Source organism: Amphiprion ocellaris, chromosome 12, assembly GCF_022539595.1.
Source record: "Amphiprion ocellaris isolate individual 3 ecotype Okinawa chromosome 12, ASM2253959v1, whole genome shotgun sequence".
In the NCBI taxonomy this organism is placed as follows: Eukaryota; Metazoa; Chordata; class Actinopteri; family Pomacentridae; genus Amphiprion; species Amphiprion ocellaris.
The window spans coordinates 28,220,953-28,244,128 of NC_072777.1; the positions used below are offsets into that span (position 1 = coordinate 28,220,953).

Genomic DNA, 23,176 nt, shown 5'->3' on the forward strand with positions numbered 1-23,176 from the left:
GAAATTAACCAAATTTAAGCTTAAAAGGTGACATTTCATCAGAACCACTTTCATTCTACATGTATCATTCAAACATTTGGCAGAAATTAGGCATTTGCTCAATCCAGATTCTGTAAAAGCCAAAAAAATCTAGACTCATAAGCACCAGTGTGAAGCATTTATCAACTCCGAGACTTTTTTGCTAAACTGGGTTGAAATGCAGGCAGTGTTTACACAGAGCAGGGAGAAAACCTGCATAGAAACTAATTTAAAAGCTTAAGTAGTAAAATATGCATGATATGTTGTCTTTTTTTTTTTTTTTTAAATTATTGGTAGCACGTGAGCACTGAGGAAATGTGTTTTACATGTTGATTGCAGTAAATAATCAGTAAAACTCAACTTTCATTGTTGTTTTTTTAATGATTTATGGCATTAAAATGAAATAAAAAGACATTTTGAGTTCTCTCTTCCACAAGTGGGTAGGACTTTATATTTGAGTGAAAAATTAGTGCACAGTGTATAAAAATATGCCAGAAGCAAAAAAAAAAAATCTGATGAAACCACACTATTTCACTATCTAGCACTACCCCATTTGAATAAATATTTGTAGCAAAAAGTGATAATCAGAATCAAACACTAAAAGTGGAAAAAGTGCGCTGAAGGGGAGGAGAGGCATGATTGTATGGGCACTAGTAATAGTTTGCATGTGGTTGTACCGTCTGAGTTGCAGACTTGAGTTCGTACTGGACATGTTAATACGCACACTGTACACATAGCTAATGAATGGTTGGGGTGTGGTACCTGTGGGGGCTTATTCACATGAGACCGGTCCCCTGGATTTAAGCCCCAGCACTGATTTTGCTCTTTGACTTTGCACTGAAACCCAGATAAACCCAGCAAACTTTGCTAAGACCAAACAGACAACAGCTAATGAAATTTAAGAAAGTGTGATAGCATTGGAAGGAAAACCTGCAGAGTGAGACAGCATGTGGCAGACTTTACTGCAAATAAAAGAAAACATAAGGGTTCTGGTGATTATTAAGCAAGTATATTAAGATTTATGACTATGACATTCATCTCTGGGTATGTTTGCGTGTGTTTTTTTTCCATTAGGGGTGAAACAAACTTGCTTTCTTGATGCACTAATGTGGCAAATCCATGCACATACACAAGTCATAAGGGTGCACGCAGCCTTAAGGTTTCACATTTCTTCTTACTTTTTCCCAGTCTGTTATTTGCATTATCAGTCACAAATGACAACAAAACCAATTCACGTTTCGATTTGTTTCAATGATGCACTAAATTTCTGTGGTTTGGAATACAGATGCAGGAGAGGAGTGTCTGTTATCCAATTCATTTTCAAAATCATCACATGGGCTCGCCTCATGGTGTGTATCAATATCCTCAGGCGACAGTAGCCTTAATTTAAATGACAGAATTGCGAACACCCCCCCGCTCTTTTTCTTTCCTCCAACAGACAGGGAGACTGGAGCACGAGCAGCTGAAGTCATTAAAACCACAGACACAAACACAAACACTCCACTTGCCTGGTCCTCTCCTCCTCCTCCTCCTCCTCCTCCTCCTCCTCCTCCTCCTCCTCCTCCTCCTCCCAACGATGCCTTATCTTTCTAATACCTAAACACACATAAACTTGAACCTGTGGGACACGAACAATAAACTTCTAGTCCCACCTTTGCCCCCGGCTTTCCAGAACATAGCTCATTTATTTATTCGCAACATGACGTATGAATCCAAAGCAGCAGTGTTTTATGGTCTAAAGGTCTTCAAGGGACAACACTATAAAAACAGGTTTTCATACCAACACAACAGAAATTAAGACTGAAAAGAGGATCTGGCACGAGAAGAAAACGTGACATTTTCAAGCTGAAAAACCTAATGAATAGATACGGGGCATAAATTATAGGAGAAAACCAAAATACAGTGTCTTAGTAAGGTGCTGAGTCTGCACAATCCCACAACACCAAACTCTATCTCTTCAAAAAGAGTCGAGATAATAGCATGAGGTTTGCTTTAGTTGTTTCCAGCAATAAGAAAAAGATAAAACTTTAGGACCGTCACATGTTAAGTTAAGCACAAATCAGGAGGGACAAGAAATTCATGCTATGGAAAAGTACATGAACAACCCATCCATCCAAGGACACAAATCCACAGTACACCATCTACTAGAAACTTAGACTGACCTTCAAAGTTGAACATTTCAGCAACAAAGCCAGATTTCATGTTGAAGTTTATCAATGTTGGCTGACCCCTATGGACAATGAAAAGACGTCCACCTGTGGGTCTGTTGTGTGAACCCATCCTGACGGGGTGACTGGGTATAAAACATCTGCCAGCTTGGAGATGTCCTCACAGTTTGACAGTGGCCGCTAAGTCCCCCCGAGGGACTCCCCAAACCTAAACAGTGGTCCCTGCCCAGGCCCTCCCATGACCTCTGTTAACACGTGCCTCTCCTCATGACCTCTGCAGGTCAAAGGGCACTGGGCAAGAGGACACTTTTACTCAAGGTTTCTGAGCATGTGTGTTGTGCGTTTCTTCTCCCATCGTTGAGATGGGATGTGGGGCTGAAGGGTGAAAGAGTGGGGGCGGTATAGACTGAGAATCCGGGAACCCGCACTAGATGCTCATATAGAGAAACTGTGCAACAACAGACAGAAAGACACTGAGAAACAGGGATAAAGAGCCAGAGGAGGGCAGATCTGTCATTTTAATGGTCACTTTTACGGCCTGGGAGAGTTGGGTGGCAGCCAGACTGCCCATCACTAACTGCACGCCAGCAGACACCACACAGACGCATCACTGTGTGAGCCTTATTGTCACAAAAGTGAACGACAGATGTATCCTTCCTCAGCCGGCCTCGCCACAACGGACTGGATTGAAGTGATTGCTGGGTGGGGCAGTTGTCGCCGAGGCTCACAGAAGTGAGCTTTTAACCAAGAGGTCATCATGTGGATGATTCCCTGTCACTCATTTACTCTGCTAATGTGCAGTTTAGTCAGAGACACTTATGACTATTTGTAGCAATTGGTTTAACAGTTACATTCTGAGGGAACTCACACCCAATGGAAAGAATGCTTTTGCTCTAAAAACACAACATCAAGTACTGATCCCTTTCTTTCACCTCTCACCCCAACTGGTCGAGGCAGATGGCTGCCCTACCTGAACCTGGTTCTGCCAATTTTATTTCTTCCCACTGTTCCCACTTTCAAAGGGAATCACTGCATTTGTTGGGTGTCTCTCTATAATATGATACTGTCTTGACCTTACTATTTGAAGTGCCCTGTGCTGATTTATGTTGTGGATTGGCGGTGTAGAAATAAAATGGACTTGACGAAAAAAAAAGTTTGATACATAGCAAGCAATGCAGCTTCCCTCACTATAGATTCATAACGTTGTCTTTCAATGGATTTTTTGGCCGTTTTTTTGTTCAATGCTATTATTAGTAAGTATTTCTTAATATAGAAAAACAGTAGTGTCTTTGATAATTACATTTCAGTATAGGTATATGTTACTGCAAACAGTTTGATTTCAACTATGGTCAGTTTCGAAGGACATGCTGTTGCAACACTTTGAGCCACGGTAGCCAAAGATCCAAAATGTGAAAGTGCTTTCAGGTTTGGACCTTTGACTTTTTAATCAAAAAATCCTCTTCAACAAAGTCAAATACACAATGAAATTTCCCATCCAACTCTTGAAATTACTCCATCAGTTTCTGATTGCTGTATATGCAGAAAACAAATTGGATATTTTCTTCTGTGGACGTTCAAAATAACTAACCACTTTGCAACGCCAATCCTTTTTTTTACACCCTGGCTGTGTGCAATCTTTGAAAAGCCACAGCCTCCCCGTTGCTCCATCACTTCCTGCCCTTCTCTATTTTAGCCAAAAGCCCACAAACTCCCTCCCCAATCACATTAATCAGTTTTAATGCACTAACAGCAAGACAGCATTCCTCTATCAAGGTTCAGGCATGTGTTGTGAAGAAAGGAGATATTTCCTAAAAAAAAAAAAAAAAGAAGCATGGGAGTGGGTGGGCACTGAAAGGGCAGGATTTTGGGGGAATTATCAAGCTTATCTGGGGGGCTGTTCAGTGAAAACAAGCAATGGAAGAAGTCCTGAGGAGCTGAGGGAGTGAAAAGCAGCCTAAAGGGACTTAACAGTGAGATCCACTTCCACTTACAACAAACCCAGACAGACCTGCAGGGATGACCAGACTAAACGTGAGAGCTTACCTTGCTCTAGTCGTTCAGAGTTCCACTGGGAGCTTGCTTTTGTAGCTAACAAGTAAATGGGCTCCTCTTGGGTAGAAGTTTTTGCTTTGTACAATAAAGTCAGCTGCTACTCATCTGCTCCTTGTTGTACTATCACTACAGTAACTAAAGATTACTGTCAGTATAGGTTAATCAGACTTGATTTTTTCTAAAAAATTATTCAACAGTCTCTTGAAATTACAATACAGCAGACATTCTATCTACAAACATCATGACCAGCAGTTAATTTTGTTGAACAACATTCTTGTATGCGTTGTTAGTCTGTTTCTTCTCTGCTACCCTTCTTTCTACCCTCACCCCAGCTGGTTAAGGCAGAAGTCTGCCCTCCCTATAGTGCCTGGTTCTGCAAAAGGCTTCTACCTGCCAAAGGGGAGTATTTTTTCTCATTGTTGAAAAAACAGCTGCTCAAAGGGAATCTCTGGCTTTGTTGGGTGTGTCCCTAATATAATAAAGTGACATTTAAAACTTTCTGTAAGTGCCCTAAAACAACTTATCTTGTGAAATGAACATTCTTGTTGTGGATTATGACTACTGGCTGCAGTTTCACCAGATCCGTGAAAGCAAATATTTTAGGGGCTGATGTTTGGTAGGTCCACTTGTTTGATCAAGACAAAAAAAAAAATCTCAGCAGGTATTTTATCGAATGCCATGAAATTTTGTCCAGATATTTATGGTCCCAACAGAATTAAACCTATGTCCATATCAATACTTTTGAAAACACACAAGCCTCCATAAGCTTACTCAAGCTTATGGAAGACTGAACTCCTAAAATGAAGACTAACGCAAATGCTGCTCAAACAGTTTGTTTGAAAACACTTGTCTCCAGAGACTTTGAAACATCCACGTTTGCTTCCTGATTAGGTCTTATCAGTCACTGTGAGTCCTTCCCTGACTCACCAGGTCCATCTAATGTGACCCTTTTCTGGGAGAAAACAGAGCCATCAGAATGTGTTGCTTCCTTTCAGGTTCACCTTGTTGTCAGTCCAAGCAAAGATATCTCTGGCTTTAGTTTTGTTTTCTTCCTCTATTGTATTATCTGCAACTAAGCAACCAACCCTCTGCTTCTTGTTTACTCCAGTACACTCTTCCCCATGTCTTCCTATACCTGCATTTAACTCTCATAGCTCAACTTTTCCTCATTTGTCGCCACTATTGTTTAAAGCGTGTCTGAGCAAAATTAATCTCTAAACAATCATATACTTTCCCATGATGCCATTTTGAGCCACATCTAACCAGTAAATCAGTCAGCCAGCATCGTTTATACCCTTAACTATACTGTGCTTCGAATGGACAAACACGCAAGTAAGTCATTTAGATTTACAGTATCGAACAATTTTAGACACAACTGTGCCGCTTCACAGTGTTTATATGCAAGTTTTGCTTTTCTCCTGTGATTACGTCATGCCGAAAAAGAATGAATGCAATCTGGGTTTGTGCAGTACAAATGAATTTGGCTTCAACCGAGGGAAAAACAAGGGAAAATGTGTCTCGTCCTCCTCCTCCTCTCTTTTGCTCCCTCCCCCCTTACCTGAGCTCGCCAGAGGGGCCAGTAAGCAACAGATTAGCAGTGCTTTGGGGAGCGGGCTGCTGTAGCGTGCTGTAATGCAGACTGTCAGTCCAACACAGTTGGGGGGCTACACAATGCCTCCTTGTTCAGACTGGCCTTTCTGCGCCCCACCTCTCTACCTCGCCATCTCTCCCTCTCTCTGCCCCTGGGGGTTTAATCAAACTATAAAAACTAACGGTGTTCCAAATGGGGCTTTTTTTCCCCTCCGCTCTCCTGTACTGAAGGATCAAGGGATGGAGTAGTAAAAAAATTTTGTGAAAAAGTAAGCCAGATCAAGGCGGACATGTCGACTCCGAAACCAAACATAAATCAGCTCCCAGGAAACAGAGGCAAAGACAGAAAAGAGGGGAGGAGGGGCATCAAAGCATGGTTGACATTCTCCAAGACACAGGGGCAAAAAAAAAAAAAAAAAAAAAAAAAGAAAAAGGTGTGCGTGCCGGTTTTTACATGTGTGCATGTCATGGGGCCTAATTCCAGCACTTAAGCGGGGTGGGCATGAGGAGATAAATGCCAGCGCACACACCCACAACCAGTCTCTTTCTCAGAGCACTTCTGTGAACTTACAGCCCAGTGTCATGTTCAAACCAAATGGGGCGAAACATTCTGTACTGCATCACAACCTGTTCTCCTTGTGCTTTCTGAGTCTGTGATCAAAATATGACAAATGAGACTGCATTCTCGATTAATTGCTCAATCGTTGCCTAAACAAAGACAGCAGAGATATGGGTGCCACTCAAGAATCTTCTTCACACATTTCTCTCTCTGTTTTCTTTGGGGCCTCTAACTCCCCCTCATGCAAGAGAGGGCAAGTGCAAACACACACCTGCCATGTGTATATATACATCTCTTTACAGGTAAATGCTTTAGGAATTAGACCCCTTCTTCTTTCTTCTCTTCCCAATAACAGTTATTACTCTAAAACCGTCCAGCTCAGCATCTGATTGGGTGATTTTGGTGGTAGTGACAGAAACCTATGCAAAATAATGATTATCATATTAGGGGCTGACTGGTGGAGCAGTTTTCTCCAGATAATAAGCCTTGATTAAGAATCCAGCCCTTCTCAGTTGACAGTTACACGTTCGTCTCAACCTGCGTTAGTATTTAAATGCAACCTGGCTTTCACTTTGGAGTTTCGCCCCGAAATCAGCCCTGAGACACTGTCTGTGACACCTACTCTCACTCAAATTACAGCTTTTTTTAACTTTCAGCAGCCAGTGTAATTCCTCAGTCAACACACTGATAATAGTCCATTACATTAGAGTATATAACTGAGATGCTTAGGGTGCTTTCACACCAGTTTTTAGAGACACCGTGGAAAAACACGTTACCTTGAAACAGCCATCGTGCAACATCAGCAATGTATACACCCACATGTGGAAAATCAAAAAAATAACGAGAGCATCATTGTATTATCAGACTGCAGCCTGGTCATGCTAGAAATAATGACAAACTACTAGGAACAGGATGAAGCAAAGGTAACTTTGACCATAATTATATTGGGGGATTGTCACTGTGTGGAAACTGACAGCACATACCAGGTTATCATACAGTCAGGGTTTGGTCCACAGCAGAGTCCAACTGACAGCTTTTGCATCAGCCCTGATGAATCAAACTACACAGGCAAACGCACAAGAGTTCATGTGGACTGAACCAAACAGGTTTGGTGTAAGAGCAAACTAAATAACCAACTTTGCATAGTGAGACCAGAGATGTTATATAGTAGAGACTCGTGGCTAAAAGAATCCTGAATAGAAAACTATGACAGAATTCTATGGCTAGACGATGTCCCACCTCTGTCCTCAAAAAGCCAATCGTCTGCTTTGTAACAGCTCAACTGAAACACGTCCAACCAATCGTGTTTCCACAATGTGCGTTGTAGAAAAAATACCAGCAAGAGGAAAACACTTCTTAGACCTTATGTTGGGGCAAAGTCACCAAACTTTTGAAGCAGTTTATCACATTTAACTGAGAATTCTATACATGCAGTTTCTAAGTTGCGTTGTAATTGCAGATATGGCTTTGATTAGACAAGGATCTGGTCTTGTTGGCCAAAACCTATCCAGATGTGCTACCAAGATGACTGCTGAGTGGCAAGACTTACTCAAACAGGACTTTAGTGAGACTTTCAAGCGTCTTTTTTGGCAACAAAACCCACTTATAAAAATACTTCAAAATCAACATTCCCGTAGCACAGAAAGAACCAAACCTTATCCTAGTGAAAGTTCAATGGGACAACACAAAATCTGCATTATTGAATGCTTAATTATCTGGATGCTCATTAAGACAAAACCTTCACTGATGGTTGATGAGAACAGCTTGCTATGTGTCTGTTCTCTGTCTGGTACCACACATTACTGACATACCTCCACTTAATTTAGTGTAATATTGTGCCAACAGCAGCCAAGTCATTTATTACCTCAGTCAGGACGTGATTTCTCCCCACACATATTTTGGCAACGAGACAAACTCTGATTCTGATTGGTGCAGGTTAATATGGCTTATATGTCATGACTTGACTAACAGAAACCTCAGTTTAAAGGCTGCGTCTGCTTTGAACACCTTTTTACATTAATCATGTCAGCGCTTTTGTGTTCAGCGCTTTGTCCTTTTATTGGAATGTTCCTTCAGCACCAGATGAAAGACTTGATTTATTGAAAAAGAAAATCTAAAATGGTACGTAGATCTCAACACGTCACTTTTTAATCCATCGGCTGTAAAACCGACTTCAAAGCTTCTCTGTTTGTTGCAGCGTGATGTGGGATCGTTTCATTTCCTTGTGCCGAATTTAAAATGAGAGGAGGAGAAGATTTGTTTCCTGTTGTAAACACCCATCTGTCATCACCAACACCACTTGTTGTTCCCCCATGATGTCAAGCTCTGCTTTATGTGCTTGTTTATGTACTTATTGTATCCTGGGGGAGAAACTTGCACAGTAGGTCACATCTTTCATCACGATCACGTTGTGCAAGGCCAGACTTCCACCTTAAATTACACATACAAACCCACACACTGTGCTGTAACGGCACATATCTAGGAGTTATCCACATTACATCCCCAAGCTGTCTGCACCCAAAGGCTCTTTGGTTTCCCAACTCCCTTTACTTATTGAATTGTGACCGTAGGATATGTCTTGTTGCTACAAATAATTTACACTGTTTTGGACACACACTGCGTACAACCATCACTGCTCAGCTATTAATGTAACACAACTCACACAGCTACATGTCTCAAATATCAGCTGTAAATTCCTAGCAAGCTAAGTACACTAATGTAAGACATAAATGTCTGTCTCAGTTACAGCTAGACTTAAATAAACCTTTTATAGGATGCACTGTAAAAAAAGAAAAGAATGCATAAAAAACTGTTAAAGTTTAAAATAGTGGAATTCTGTGGGGAAAAAGAACAAATATCTGTAAATTAGCAATTCAAACACAGTGAAATTGTGTCATTTTACAATAAAATACTGTAAAAAATATAATTTTTATTTGTTTCTTCTTTTTTTAATTTGTGGACACTGCATACAGTTTTGGCCTGTGTTTTTAATTGTTAACTTCGAAATTTCTACCTTTTTTCGGTGCTTAAACCAGAAATTATCTGGAATTAAAAAAAAAAAAAAAACGGGAAATCTATATTAAAAAAGAAAATTTAAAATGGCGTTTACCATTTTTCAATATTCAATAGACAGAATTTTTCTTATAAATAACAGCCAATATCTATAATACAGTGTTTTTTCCACTTAAATACAGTAAAATAGTGTCATTTTAGGGTCAAAGTAACAAATTATCTTTTGTAAACATGCTCAATTTCGATCTGAACATTACTGTATTTATCCTTGCCCCCATTTTTGTTTTTACAGTTATTAAGCAAATAAACAGTTTTTCATGATTTTAAGAGATATTATCTGTAATTTAACAAAACAAGGAACCTCTGTAACTGTACACTGTTACAAAAAATGCACGTAAAACAGTATTAAAAAATATATTTTGCTGTTTGGTTTCTGACATCTACACCTTTAAGCTGCTGAAATACCCAAATCAATTCATCTCAAGTCAAAAGTTCCCTACCATCTTACTGTTTTGTTGGTTAAAAGCCATGTACAAAACATTCAGGAAGTCACTGAGCTAAATACAAAACTGTCAGCTTTAGTTTCATCCGTGTTTGTTTAGGAGTTTTATCTAAATATGAGGTAATTTTTTGTCACTCAGATTTTATGAAAAGAACAGGGATTTGAAAGGATTTGGAATCGATGAGCAGATTCGGAACATTCAGATTCGATAAAATTCTGAAAACCCACTTATATCCTTGTGTAACCTGTCTACTCTCAGCACTGAGGTGGACTTAACAGATAAAAAACGATAAAAAGGATCTTGGATCAAACTTTATTGTTGTGAGCTCCCTCCTTTGGGAACATCCTTCACAGGGACCACTCTTTGAAGAGAAGAACCCCCCCTTTAGCTCTCCATTCAGCTGGAGAGAAAAGCAGCCTTATGCCGAGGCCCTCGCTGTCCGTCGAGCCGCCTGCCTCCACCGCAGTAGACAAAACAAGTGGGAGGCAGGATTTGTTGAGACAGAGCTCACCTGGCACACAACGCAGACACAGAAACAGTGATCAGGCAAGCCCTGGGGAGGAGTAGAGCTGGCGAGGAGGCGGGGAGGAGAGAGAAGCAGCGCTGGTGGCGGTGGAAGGAGATGATGAGTGTATGAGAGGGGGGAAGGGAAGGGAAGGGAAGGGAGAGCAGGGGGTTCAGTGTGCCGCCCATATCCAGACCTACTCCAAAAATCAAAGCGGATTAAGACTGAAGGGGCCGTGAGTGGTGCTTGGTGATAGGTGGAGGGGTGTGTTTGTGTGCATGTGTGTGGGAGTGGACAGGGTGAGGGAAGGCCTGGTGCACCCACTGGGTAACACAAGAGGTGGATATGTGCGCACGGTGGCGGCGGTATCATATCGCTCAGCTGATCTGTTTTACACACAACATCAAGAGGCTGGCAAGCTAATTTTATATGCAGTATTTATGCAGCACGTGTAATATTTCAACTTCATGTGCAATATTTCATTATCAAGTGTGAGATTACTCCCTCCGAATCATTGCCAGCATTGCTTTTCTATTCTAGTCGCACTTTCATTTTCAGTATTGTATTGCTGCTCTGCTGGGCACTAATATTCCTTATGTCATGTGACTATTCCTACGATACCCCCCTCCCCACTTACCCCAACTCTCACCCCAACCGGTTGAGGCAGATGGCCCTGGCACTGGTTCTATCTGACATTTTTTTGTTCCCTCCCACTGTCATTGACAAATGCAACTTTAGATTGTTGTGTTCTCTTTTTTAAAATTCTCTTCACCTTACTATGTAAAGTGCTATGAGATGATATATACTGTGATTTGGTGCTATATAAAATTGAACTGAATTGAACTGAGTTTTCTGAACACTATCTGGCAAAATAATTTCCTGTAGGATTAATAAAGCTTTATCTTATCTTATAGTATCTCATCTTATTGGCACATTGACTTGAATGCCACAATTAGTAACTTTAATTATCTATTAATGTGATGAGCATTATTTTCATCAACTAATGCTTCATTCTGTTTACAAAGGGTAGACGTGAGTTAAAAAAAGATCTATCACAAGTTTCTTACTTTATCTGCAAAACTGAACAGTTGCTGTAGTTTCAAAAAAGAAAGGACTGATTGTCATGTTTTTCTATTCATAAATATTTTTAATTGATTATTATAGCTGAAATGATTATCTATTAATCTATCAGATGACTGCCAGAAAATACAGCTGCAGTTATATTCATAGTCTAATAATCCACCAATACTAAAAACTTGGTTTGTTTCGAGAACTTGTTGATTTTATTTGTCTTATGTGACAGTAAATAGAAAATCACTGCATTTTTGACCACTAGTTAGAGAAGATAAGAGATCTGAGGATGTATTTTTTTCTGCTGTTTTATAATTGAATAGGTTTACAACACATTAATGTTTTATATTGACTGTAAATGGTCTCAAATGACTTTAATCGAGTTAAAGTCTGAAATAAAATGGCTTCAAATCATCAAATTTTGACATCAAAGCAAGCACTGAAGTCGACCAAAAGACCTAAATGCAAAAATACAATTAAGTTAATCACACAGGCAAAAAAAAAAGAAAGAAATCTGACTAAATGTAATTGTGGATCCATCTTATGAAGTTATCCAAACATCTTTGTCCTCTTTTGAACTGCATTTAAATTCATGACCTAAAAAAACGGCGCTGTGTTGACTTTCCTTCTATCTTCCTCCTCCGTGAAAAGTGTGTGTGATGAGGTTCGACAGGAGGGAACAAAGAGGAAGATGGATGATAAACTGCCCCCAACCACACACTCGCAGTTACTATGGGTTGACCTCATTTGACCCTTTGGCCCCTAAACAGCCTCACATCCCATTGACTGGGGTTAAATAGGGTTTTGCCTGCAGGCTTTTTATGACAGAGAAGCACAAGGAAAGTGGCTTCACTGTAACCCTAAAGGCAACAGCTTGTCTGGCAACATCTGATCAACAATGCAGCGCTTCTAAAACGTTCTACAGTTAAAGAAAGCGTACAATATGTCAGTGTTTTGTTGGAGACGCTTACAGATGAACTCTAAACCCAAAGGCCCAGCAGCAGCAGAAGCCTGATTCCTGTTACTGTTTCCAGCTTTTTCCAAACAACCCGGCATCCATCACTTTCTTTTAGCTTCACAGCTACGTGCTGACAAAAATGATAATTTGTTCACCTGATAATGGCATCAAGAAAAGGACAGAAAGCAGAAATAACAGCAAGTTCATCTTGTGATTCTCACATCGCAGCACCTCAGGTTCTAGGAACTACAAACAAATGCAGCCTGTATTTTTGGTAATAGTTGGTTTGTTGTAAGAAATCTGATAAAGAAAAGTTGCATAACCAGCTGAGAGCTCACACACAAGTAAACCTAAAGAAAGTGGAGGAGACAATAAGGTTTTATATTTGGTTTTCTATGGATTTTCCATTAAGAAAAGTGCTAAAAATCAACAACAAACCATCAATAACTTGTAAGAGAAAGTGTTAAATAGCAAAGTTGGACGCCTCCATTAGCCTAAGGGCCCTTAAGTGTTGCTCGGCTCACTCTGCACCTCTAATTAGCTGTTCAGACTGCTGTATACTGTAATAGAAGAAGATAAAGGGGGCAGACGCAGAATTACATTACCCAACAACACAATTTTTTCCATTTCGACAGTCGCTGATGAAAAATTAAACTGCCATTACTCCTAGTTTCCAACAAAAAGGTGCAAACCAAAACACATGAGCGTCTGATAGAATTAAATCAACTTCCACCACCATAAACATCCACCTGGAGAACCGACAACCATCACTGACCCCAAACATCTGACCAATAAAAGATCCAACTGACAGATGTCGGATCTGAACCCACTGCTTCTGTCACCCTGCTGGCTGGCAGCACCTGTCAATCAAAGAGCTGTCATCTCCTGGGAGACTCCAGCTGGTCAAGAATGCGAGGACTTAAGGATTTCTTTGTCCCCAACATATTCTGGAGCCGTCCCTTTTTTCATTCATTTCACTGGGATGCTCGGTCAGCAGTTCTGTAGGAGCATGCTGCGACAAACCCCCAGCCAGCAAACACAATCAGCTCTGGGAAGTCAACAACCACGTCCAACCTGTGGCCCACGTATTGCAAAGGAAAATCTTCCCATGTGAGCACCATCACATCTTCTTCCTGATGTAATCGGATGTTTCAGAACAAGCGAATGTGCACCAAAGCTGAGATTTCAACATTCTGACTCCTGCCAAACACACCATTTGCATAATCATGTGTAAGCCTGGTCTGGGCAGCAGAAACCTGGAATCAGTGTTACAGGTTTCCCCCCTTCTCGCTTAATTAACTCCCATTTGATCTACTCAATGGAATTACTTGCGACAAAACCAGCAGCTACTCACACATGCATGGCAATTACAGAAATGAAAGCTTGTTAACGGCCTTCACAAGACCATGATCTTTAGCAGCTCATTAGGCAGCAAACATGGACACATGCACACATAGAGTCATACACAGAGAGGGGGAGGGGGGGCATTACATGCATCTGCCATTTAGTACCTTTCCCCATAGTGTTAGTCTGCTCGTTTCCAACCATTAGAGGCCAATTAACACCAACACAAAGCTCCCTTCCTGCTTTATGGTGCTATTAACTAAACCTGCAGGCTTGCCTTGGGCTCAGCAGACAGAAGAACTCAGTTGGCACATAAAACCTCCAGCTTGCATGTAAACCTCAGGTAATAGGCAGGTGCCAGGCACTGATATGAACACTCACTTATACTGGCTTGCAGCCTGTATGAAGCACAGAAAATCTTAGAAACTCTTCTGTGGAGAGTAACTGGTGTAGCAGTTTCCATTAAGTAACACATTAACCACATCAGTTCATCTCAATTGCATCACCAGTGGTGCTGCACTGATAAACCAAACTCTAATCCCTGTATAGTCAGATGACTTCAACACAGATGAACTTGTTGAAATAGCTAGAAGTGCCTTATGTGGGTCATTTTCCACAAAACTGTGTCAGAATAAGCCAACAGATAAGCACAATGCGGGTCTTTTCCGCATGTTTAAGTTGTGTCCTGGTCGCTTTATGAGGCAAACATTTGAGGCTGCATGCTGCAGCACGCCACAGGCACGGGTCCTCCTGAGAGGTGATGCCAAAACACCGCGTTTTTACGCACTTTTTACGCGCAAAATCCGAGTTGTTTCATCTCTTGTAGGTGAGAATTGTTGGTCAAACTAGGACGAAGCCTGCAAGTGCAGATACGAAAGTTTTAAACAAATGATCACAACACGGAGAGCCCAGAAAGCAACAAGCTGCACTACTTCAGTCGACAAAACAGCACGAAATCACCAACCTGAAAAGTCTGGAGAGCCCTTGGAGAGATCGCAGAGACACGTTATTCCCAACAGGAGCGCAAAACTGACGGCTGAGAGAGTCCCATCTGAGAAGATCATCCTTGAAGCCTCAAAGTTTTGGATTTTCTCCGAATCATTAGAAAGTCCAGCGGCAGCATCGAGTTTCACACTGTGCGTTGCATGCAGCAGAAGTGCGGTCCCACGTCCCTGCGGCTGCCTTCATCCTCCCACCGCACTGATGTGACACTGAGCTGCACCACCACTACACAACCCTCTAAGTGCATTTCCGACTGCGTGTTGTGTTGTGTTGTGGAAGTGCAGCCCACCTGCAGGACATACGCTCCCCTACACGGTCCCAAAGACTCAGAATTCCCTGCCAGACACAAGCAGGGGCGAAATATCTCAGTTTACAAGAGTTTAAAATACCATAGTTTGTGTGTGAAGCACATTTAAAGCAGCAGCTATTGAGTCAATGTGTTTTATAGTGGAAGAATAAGATTTATGGTTGAAAGCTGAGATTTGCTCAATGAATAAACAAATGTGAATATTGAGATAAAGACCCAACAATGTCAATATAAATCAATATAATTAAGGGACTTATGAAGTATATCTTGCATGCATTTTTATTAAAAGTTCTTAAAGAAAAGTTTTTATGTTCATTGTGATCATGTCTTTACAAATTATAGAAACAATCACTTAAAAATAAAAATGACTGGATATCACTAAAATATCAACTAAATAACCGTCTGAATTCATGAAGAACCACCTTCTAATTAGCTAAGCAATGATAAAATGAGCTTTTTTTTATTAAGTTTAGTTAATCATGACAGATATTTATTTTTTGGCAATATATCAATTTTTATATGTAAAATAACAAATTGTATCTGTGTCCCAGAAATCCCTTTCAACTAAGTTACCCATTACAAAAACACCTCTTAAGGAAGTGTGTTAATTCCAGATCACATGACCTGCTCCACATGATGTCATTTCCTCCTGAAGAAAAGACTGGCCAGACTCCAAGGCTTTCTGAGTTATTTAATATAAAGTAGTGTGTGAGTCAAGTGTGGATTTATGGCATGTCAACAGGTTTACGACAATATCTTTATAAATAAATTTCAATTTCAATTTTACTCAATTATATATATAATATTTACAAGAATCTTTATCTAAAAATGCCATGTGGTGTTTGGTTTTCGGCGGCCATGTTGATTTTAGGACTGAAAACAGCAAAAATGTTAACTATGTTACAAAAAGTCCTGTAATTATATATTGACCCATATCAAGGATTAAACCCTACAATAATTATATAAAATACAGTTTTATACAATAATTAATAATTAAATAATTTTATACAATAATTATATAAAATACAGTTTTGCCTCACCATAATAAATATTAAGGTAGGATATGGATTTATTAATCCCACAGAAAGGAGTGGTGCAGTAATACTGTACCAAAGGAGATACTGTAAAAAATGTAGGGAAATCATAAGAGAAAGGGAAATAAATAAGAAATTAAAAAGAAATTAATAAGAAATATACATAAATCCAGTTGATGTACAGATTCTTCCATATGTAGGCATTTAGATGTTGCACACATCCCATTGAATGTGGAATTTAACTGAAAATGTAGGATAATACTGCTATTGTACAGATTTTTCCATGAGAAAAGAAAATTACATTGCACACATTCTTGTATATGTGCTAAAACGTGTATTGTACAGACTCTTAAGTGCTCAAAATATCCGAATGCATAGTTTGAGTGTTGAGTTTAGGCTGAGACTCTACAATTTGCATGAAAACCCAACAAATCCAAGGATTTCCAGGATATATTTGATTTCTATCAATATGATTTGGTGTTTTGTATTATATTTTCATTTCCTGGATACATTTTTATTTCAATATTTATTATTTGGTATCACATTATGTATATATAAACAGTAAAGAAAACAGAAAATTTTCACAATGAAGAAGCTCGATCCAGAAAATTTGAATTTTTTTTAAATGACTTCAAAAACGATTAATCAGTTATCAGAATATCTGATGATTAACAACTATTCGAAGTAACAATTTTAGTATTCTGTACAGAACATATTAGTGCATGATATCAAATATGATGCACTGCTGCAGGTTAAACTCTGTTTAAAGCACACAGCAGATGTATAGTTACTTCCATTTCTTTGTTATTTGCAAATACTGTACTTAAAATTATGGATGCATGGTATAATTTCTAATGGTAACATTTTTTCATTACTATTCAGCCATGAAATTAAAATAAATACCCTACATACATTATGTAATTATATATAGTAACAAACGCTTTTCTGCTGCTATTTTATTTTTTGTGATACTGTTATCATTTTCTTTAAATATATAGCACAATTGTGCACCTTAAATGCCTCAGATAACTGACGCTCCGGAGGCGCCATCTTGTGGACAACCGACAACACCACACTTCTGAGAAATCGCGTTTTGAGGTTTACCTGCCCCACACGGCTTCCGTACAAGTTACATGTGACAACAGAAGGTCAGTCATGGCAGCCTGTAGCAGAAGGCTCGACAAATTTATCGTTTCCCTGAGGTTATTACGAAACCTGCAGCTACAAAATGAACGTAAGTAAACCGAACTACTTCTCCGTTGTCTACATTAAAGTCTAATTTGCCAAGAGGTATTTAAAGACCGTTGTACTTATAATGTACGTTGACTGCGAGCTAAAGTAGCTAACTGTGCAGTGAAAGGCTAGCTGTTTTCAAGCTAACGACTGACTTTGGGTTAGGAATAACGACAAAAATATGACTTTCCTCCAATTTCCAGGGTTTCTATCTACCTCTGTGTGTCGTTGGGCTCCAGGGAATGACAGTGAACCACCAAAGTTCATCCCTCCGTCCAAACCTGTCATCATTGATAAAACACAGGCTGTAGCAACTCTGCGCAAGTATGTTTCTTTCTGTAACACAATCTCACAGACATCCACCGAGACACAGGGCTAATATGCATAGACTACTGTGTTATAACGTATTGTCCTGCCTGCTTCTTCCTCTCAGGTTTCTCAGCCCAGAGTTCATCCCTCCCAGACAGAGAACAAACCCTTTGAAGTTTTCCATGGAGAGGAAAGACATGATTCGCAGGAGGAAAATCCTCAATGTTCCTGAGTTCTACCCAGGTAATAAACCAAGTGGACAGACATATTCCCACTGCTGCAGGGCGAGGTGTTTAAGATGACCAAAACTATTTAATCCGTCCCAATCTGGACAATGTCAGCTCTGCTTTTACTTCTTCCAGGTTAACCTACTGTAGATATACACTAATTCAAATTTCTGTAGCTGATTTATTGTTCAAAATAATGCATTTAATGCAATGTTACAGGTGGGTTTTTATGGTACTACTATGCTATGAATAATTCTTATTAATCCAATACTTCAGTGGCACTCATATCGATTCTGAACTAAATGAATATTGCTTTATTATCTCCCTTTGTTAAATTTATTCTCTTTCATTTTCAAGAAAAAAAATCTGTACAGTACTTTTTCTTTGATTCGAGTATTCATAGTTTTACTTGAATCAAAAGATTTTAGTTCTACCAGTGCCAAACTAACTAGTTGAATATTGGTACATTCAGTTGAGGTGAAAATAAAGCAAGACAGAAGCTAGGGAAAGACCGATATGGGATTTTTAGGGCTGATACGTGTTGATTATTGGTAATCAAAGGGGGAAAAACCAATATTTGGGCTCAATGTTAGATGTGTTTTGCTGGCATGTGATAGCAGGAAACCTGTCATTCATAACTAGGCTTTTTCAATAAGAAGAGTGACTATGACCAAATATGTAAAATAGAAATATGAGTGATTAAATTATCTCTTCAGTGTATATGGTATCAACTGAGATTGATCAGTTTGTCGCCTGCAGTTACATCTGCTGTTCTTCTCTAGTTTCTTCATCTTTCACTGTTCTATCACTTTTATTGCCCCAGACCTTAAGACTGATTACTGTTTTCCAGACTCTCTTTCAGAGTAATCTGTGGCTGCCTTCTAATTTAGCTGCTAGCTGTTAGCATAGCCTTAGTAACTGTGAGAATTGCTAATTTCCTAGCAGTTTTTGGCAACGGCTTGTGTTTGTTTGTTTGTTTGTTTGTTTACATAAATTTCCTGGGTAAATTGTTCAAGTAAAGGCGTGGACTGCACGTCCACCTCGAGGTATAACTAACTGCATCTGAATGAACACATTGTGTGGAAGTTAGTATGCACAAAGACTTGAGAGAGCAGAACCACTACTGCTGGACCCTCCTCCTCTGCTCCCTGATAATTTAGACCCAGAACCTGTTTATTACTCGGTTTTGGTCCCCATTCCCACTCATTTTGTAAATCCATTCTCAAAATCAGTTTAAATATTTTTTTGCATGGCTTTTCTTTGTTATTATCATCAACATTTAATGTGTGCTTTTAATATGTGATATTTAATATTTGCTTACAGGGAGTATCCTAGCGGTGTCCATGGCTGATCCTAATGCCACTGGGAAAATCAACCGCTTTGTTGGCATCTGTATCCAGAGGGGTGGAAAAGGGCTGGGGGCCACATTTGTCCTGAGGAACATCATTAATCAACAAGGTGAGCTTTGTTTTCCAAATACTAAAATCACACACAGACTGTGCATCCATGGGGCATGAATGAATATTCAATTTCAGTCAGCCAAAATGTAGTTGTAATTGAGCTTATTGGCATTTTTAATTTCATTATTATTGCTTAAGTATCTATCTATCTATCTATCTATCTATCTATCTATCTATCTATCTATCTATCTATCTATCTATCTATCTATCTATCTATCTATCTATCTATCTATCTATCTATCTATCTATCTATCTATCTATCTATCTAGTCACTTAGTGCAGTTTCTGCCACTTTTTCCTCCTATCACATCTGTATCTAGTTTTTAGTTTTTCTTCTACAGTCCGAAACCATGTTGTTTCACTCAAAGCCACTCTCCAGTCACATTTGTCCTCTTTTTAGTAATGTAGAAGAATGTGGTAAAAATTAATGTAGTAAGTGTTTACATTTTAAAATGCATTGTCAAAAGCTAGAAGTACCTTTCAAAATTTTAGGAATACAACAAAAGGGTGATTAGAAGGAAATTTTCTGCGTGTTCACTTACTCACTTTGATTACGGGGCAGTTAGAAAAACATTGCTTACCTTATTCTTTTTTTGTCTCAAACAGTGAACTGTTTAACATAACTTTCATCTGCTGACTGCCCATTCTAGTACAAAAGTGAGCATCAGGTAAAACCTTTGTTTTAGAAATGTATTTCTGTATGTGTGTTTGAGGTGTGGAAATCTGCTACGAGCTATACAACCCTCGTATCCAAAAGATTGAAGTGCTGAAGTTGGAGAAAAGACTGGATGACAACCTGATGTATCTGAGAGATGCTCTGCCTGAGTACAGCACTGTGGACCCCGACATGAAGCCTGTGCCTTTCCCCCCTACTGGAGAGGTGCCTTTGAACGAGGTGAGAAAACTTACAGGTGCAGTCCAGACCAAACTCATCCAAGTTACTTGTAATAAAGCTACATGTCTCATTATTGATCTTAATGTAGGTCTTGCCTGTAGTTCTAGGGGTATAAAATGTGCCTTAGGATTAATATCATAGTACAAGTTCAGTGTTTGCATGGCAGACAAAACCAGAAAAGCAGAAGAATCAAGAAAAACTCCAGCATGTTGAAGTTTCAGATGATTAAACATTTTTGTCTATTCACCAGCTTAAGGTAAAGATGCGTCCAAAGCCATGGTCCAAACGCTGGGAACGGCCCAAGTTCAACATCCAGGGCATCCACTTCGATCTCTGCCTGGTCCCAAAACAGATGGAGCACGCCCAGAAGTGGGCTCAGCCCTGGCAAGAGTACGACATGCTGAAGGAGTACGACACCTCCAAACTGGAGCAGCAGATCCTCAGTGAAGTCCAGCAGGAAATGAGCAAGTGAGGAAGATCTTCTGTAAATCTCTAAGTTCCTCAGTTGAACCATCATCACAGACTTTTCCAGGAATGGGAATTGACTGGTGAAGTTTGCATGGATGTGGAACAGGCGGCTCGATTGGTTTGACTGCAGGAAACCATTTGGATGAACTTAAAAGGTGATTACACAGTCAATAAAGAGGAGCCAACATGGAAAGTGGTCACTGACATAGCTGTGATGTTTACCACTAAGCAGAGTGGTTTATATAATAAAAGCTATTAAACAAGTCAAGCTTTGGAGTTGCATTTGTCTTGTATTCCTCTTTGTTGTGCCTGTTATCGAGTGTTTTTAGTTTGGAGTCCTGACACTAGGTGGCACTATTTCTCTATTTATGTTGCATCTATTGGCCGTTATATAACTGTCAGTGTTTTGCGGGAAACTACAGCCATCCTAAAATAAACAAATTATGTATTATTTACACAAACGATGACAGCCCTGTCCCAGAAAAAGCAGGTTAACTGAGTCTTTTTAATTTAAACTCTCAAAAATGTTCTTTCCATCAGTTTATGTTCTTCAAGAGGCTTCTAGGTTTACTAAAGATTTCCAGATAAATCAGTAAACCTGCCACTTGGAAGAGCCCTGCTCTTCCAAAAAAAAAAAAAAAGAAAGAAAAAGCTGGTATTCAGGCAGTGCACACCAAAGACACCCGGTAGTGTTTTACTGTTGTGGATGGAAAATTGTGGTGCCGAGATGGTATGTTAGAGCGTCAGTTGGGTAGTATAAAAACACTTGGACTCCTTATGTTATGTCTGCTCCCTGTGAATGTGTGTGTGTGTATATAAACACACTGAATGAGTCTCTGCACTCTAATTTCTCCATATTACAGGATGAGACGTGGAGAAAATGGTCTCTAATACAGGAGTAACAGATGTTTGCCGAGCTCATTATGGACCACACAGAGTCCCAGTGTGGAGATAGAGAGGAATAAAGAGAGTGATTATTCCTGTTACACTTAGGGTCATGTAATGGAAGAAAGATTTAACAGCAATTCACAGGCTACTGGGTTGACTCGATGGGGTTTGTGATTATTTTCACCAAATCTTTCTGCACCTGTTGAACAAACACAGTGTTTTACTCCAGCTAATTTACTCCGCCCAATCAGTACCTGACCTGCAGCAAAGAAAACCATCTGCTTCTGTGTACAGTAGAGTGAGTGCCTATCCTGCACGTTGTCATTATGCGACCCACTGAACCAGCTGGCCCTTTCACCTTTGCATTTTTCACTCTCAGTATTTCTGTTTGGGACTGATTGATGTGCTCATGTGGAGGCAGAAATGTTTATCCTACAGCACATTACCGATCGTCTTCAGAAGCATTCCACGGCAACACCACTGGACTGGTAAACCAGTTTAAACCACAAAGTTACTCAGTCGAAGTTACTGCTTGGAGTGAACTTCCTGTCACTGTGTGTTTATGTGCGTGTGTGTGTGTTTGTGGGATCTCAACTGTATGCGCCGCCCATGCCCTCAGGTTGACTTTTCTGCACCTGGAGTGAAGTTAAAGCTCTTTTGGCTGGGAAAGGAGATCAAACGCCAACTCTCTCTCTCTATCTTTCACACACACACACACACACACATACATGGAGGAACTTGCAGACAGGCACATATCATATCAGCCTCCACCACAGACAGACACCTCAACTGTAAACGGCTGGGCTAACCTGTCTGTCAGTCCTCATGTGAAACCAGATATGCTCCATTCACGGTGTGCTGTGAAATCAAGGTGGGTCATGCAGGTTTGGAGGAGGCTACAATCCCACCCCTTTAACTGTAAAGCATGGAGGGGCTAGCGATTGCTACAGTGCCACACCACTATGAAGGTCAGTGCAGGAATGTAGGGAGGGACATACTCTCCTAATCTGTCTTCCTCCCTTTCGCTGGTGCTCCCATGACCTTCATCTCCGTCTTTCTCTAAGAGGAGGCGGGGGGCGGATGGCTTCGGCTTTGAAAAGGAGCCAGGTTGATGAATTGGAGAGGATGTGATACAGAGTGTGCAGCAACTCCCACAGGTTGAGATTTTGGGGGTAATGTCTTCCACTGGGCCAATATAGTAAATGTGGATCCTTTCCGAGCGCTGATGTCTAACATCTCTGTCACTGTGTGATTTCTTACTCTGCTGTCTGCAGGCCCGGGGAAATTAGTTTCACTCTCTCCGTCTCTGTCAGCCAGTGTGAACTGTGTTTGAGCTGTCTGTGTGTGTGTGACAAGTGCAACGGGATACTGGGCCACCCATAGGCCTCAGGTAAATTACACCCTGTCAATGTGTGTGTGTGTGTGTGTACATGTGTGCTCGCACATGTGTGTGTGCGCTGCTCGGGGCCACCCGTATTCCTAGGTAAATTACACACTTGAGTTTCACCATATGTTTCCAGTGAAACGACACAACCGTCTGCTCCTCTCCCACTGTCCCATGGGTCTGACAGGG

General features: G+C 40.2%; 2 protein-coding genes across 2 annotated transcripts in view; one reads left to right on the top strand and one right to left on the bottom strand.

Annotated features, from left to right (window-relative positions):
• The window catches only part of LOC111585463 (protein eva-1 homolog A), an 83,446-nt gene extending 68,420 nt beyond the window's left edge, over positions 1-15,026 (bottom strand). Inside the window, exon 1 of the mRNA XM_023294964.3 lies at positions 14,745-15,026. Coding sequence (XP_023150732.2) covers positions 14,745-14,844 — 100 coding nt within the window. The 5' untranslated portion in view covers positions 14,845-15,026. The remainder of the gene's footprint in view (positions 1-14,744) is intronic.
• Positions 15,027-17,232: 2,206 nt separating this feature from the next.
• Positions 17,233-20,991, top strand: mrpl19 (mitochondrial ribosomal protein L19). The gene is made up of 6 exons (XM_023294969.3): positions 17,233-17,357; positions 17,560-17,680; positions 17,790-17,908; positions 19,216-19,350; positions 20,066-20,247; positions 20,498-20,991. Exons 1-6 carry the CDS (start codon positions 17,279-17,281, stop codon positions 20,717-20,719), a joined length of 858 nt encoding a protein of 285 aa, XP_023150737.1. The 5' UTR covers positions 17,233-17,278; the 3' UTR covers positions 20,720-20,991.
• The last annotated feature ends 2,185 nt before the right edge of the window (positions 20,992-23,176 follow it).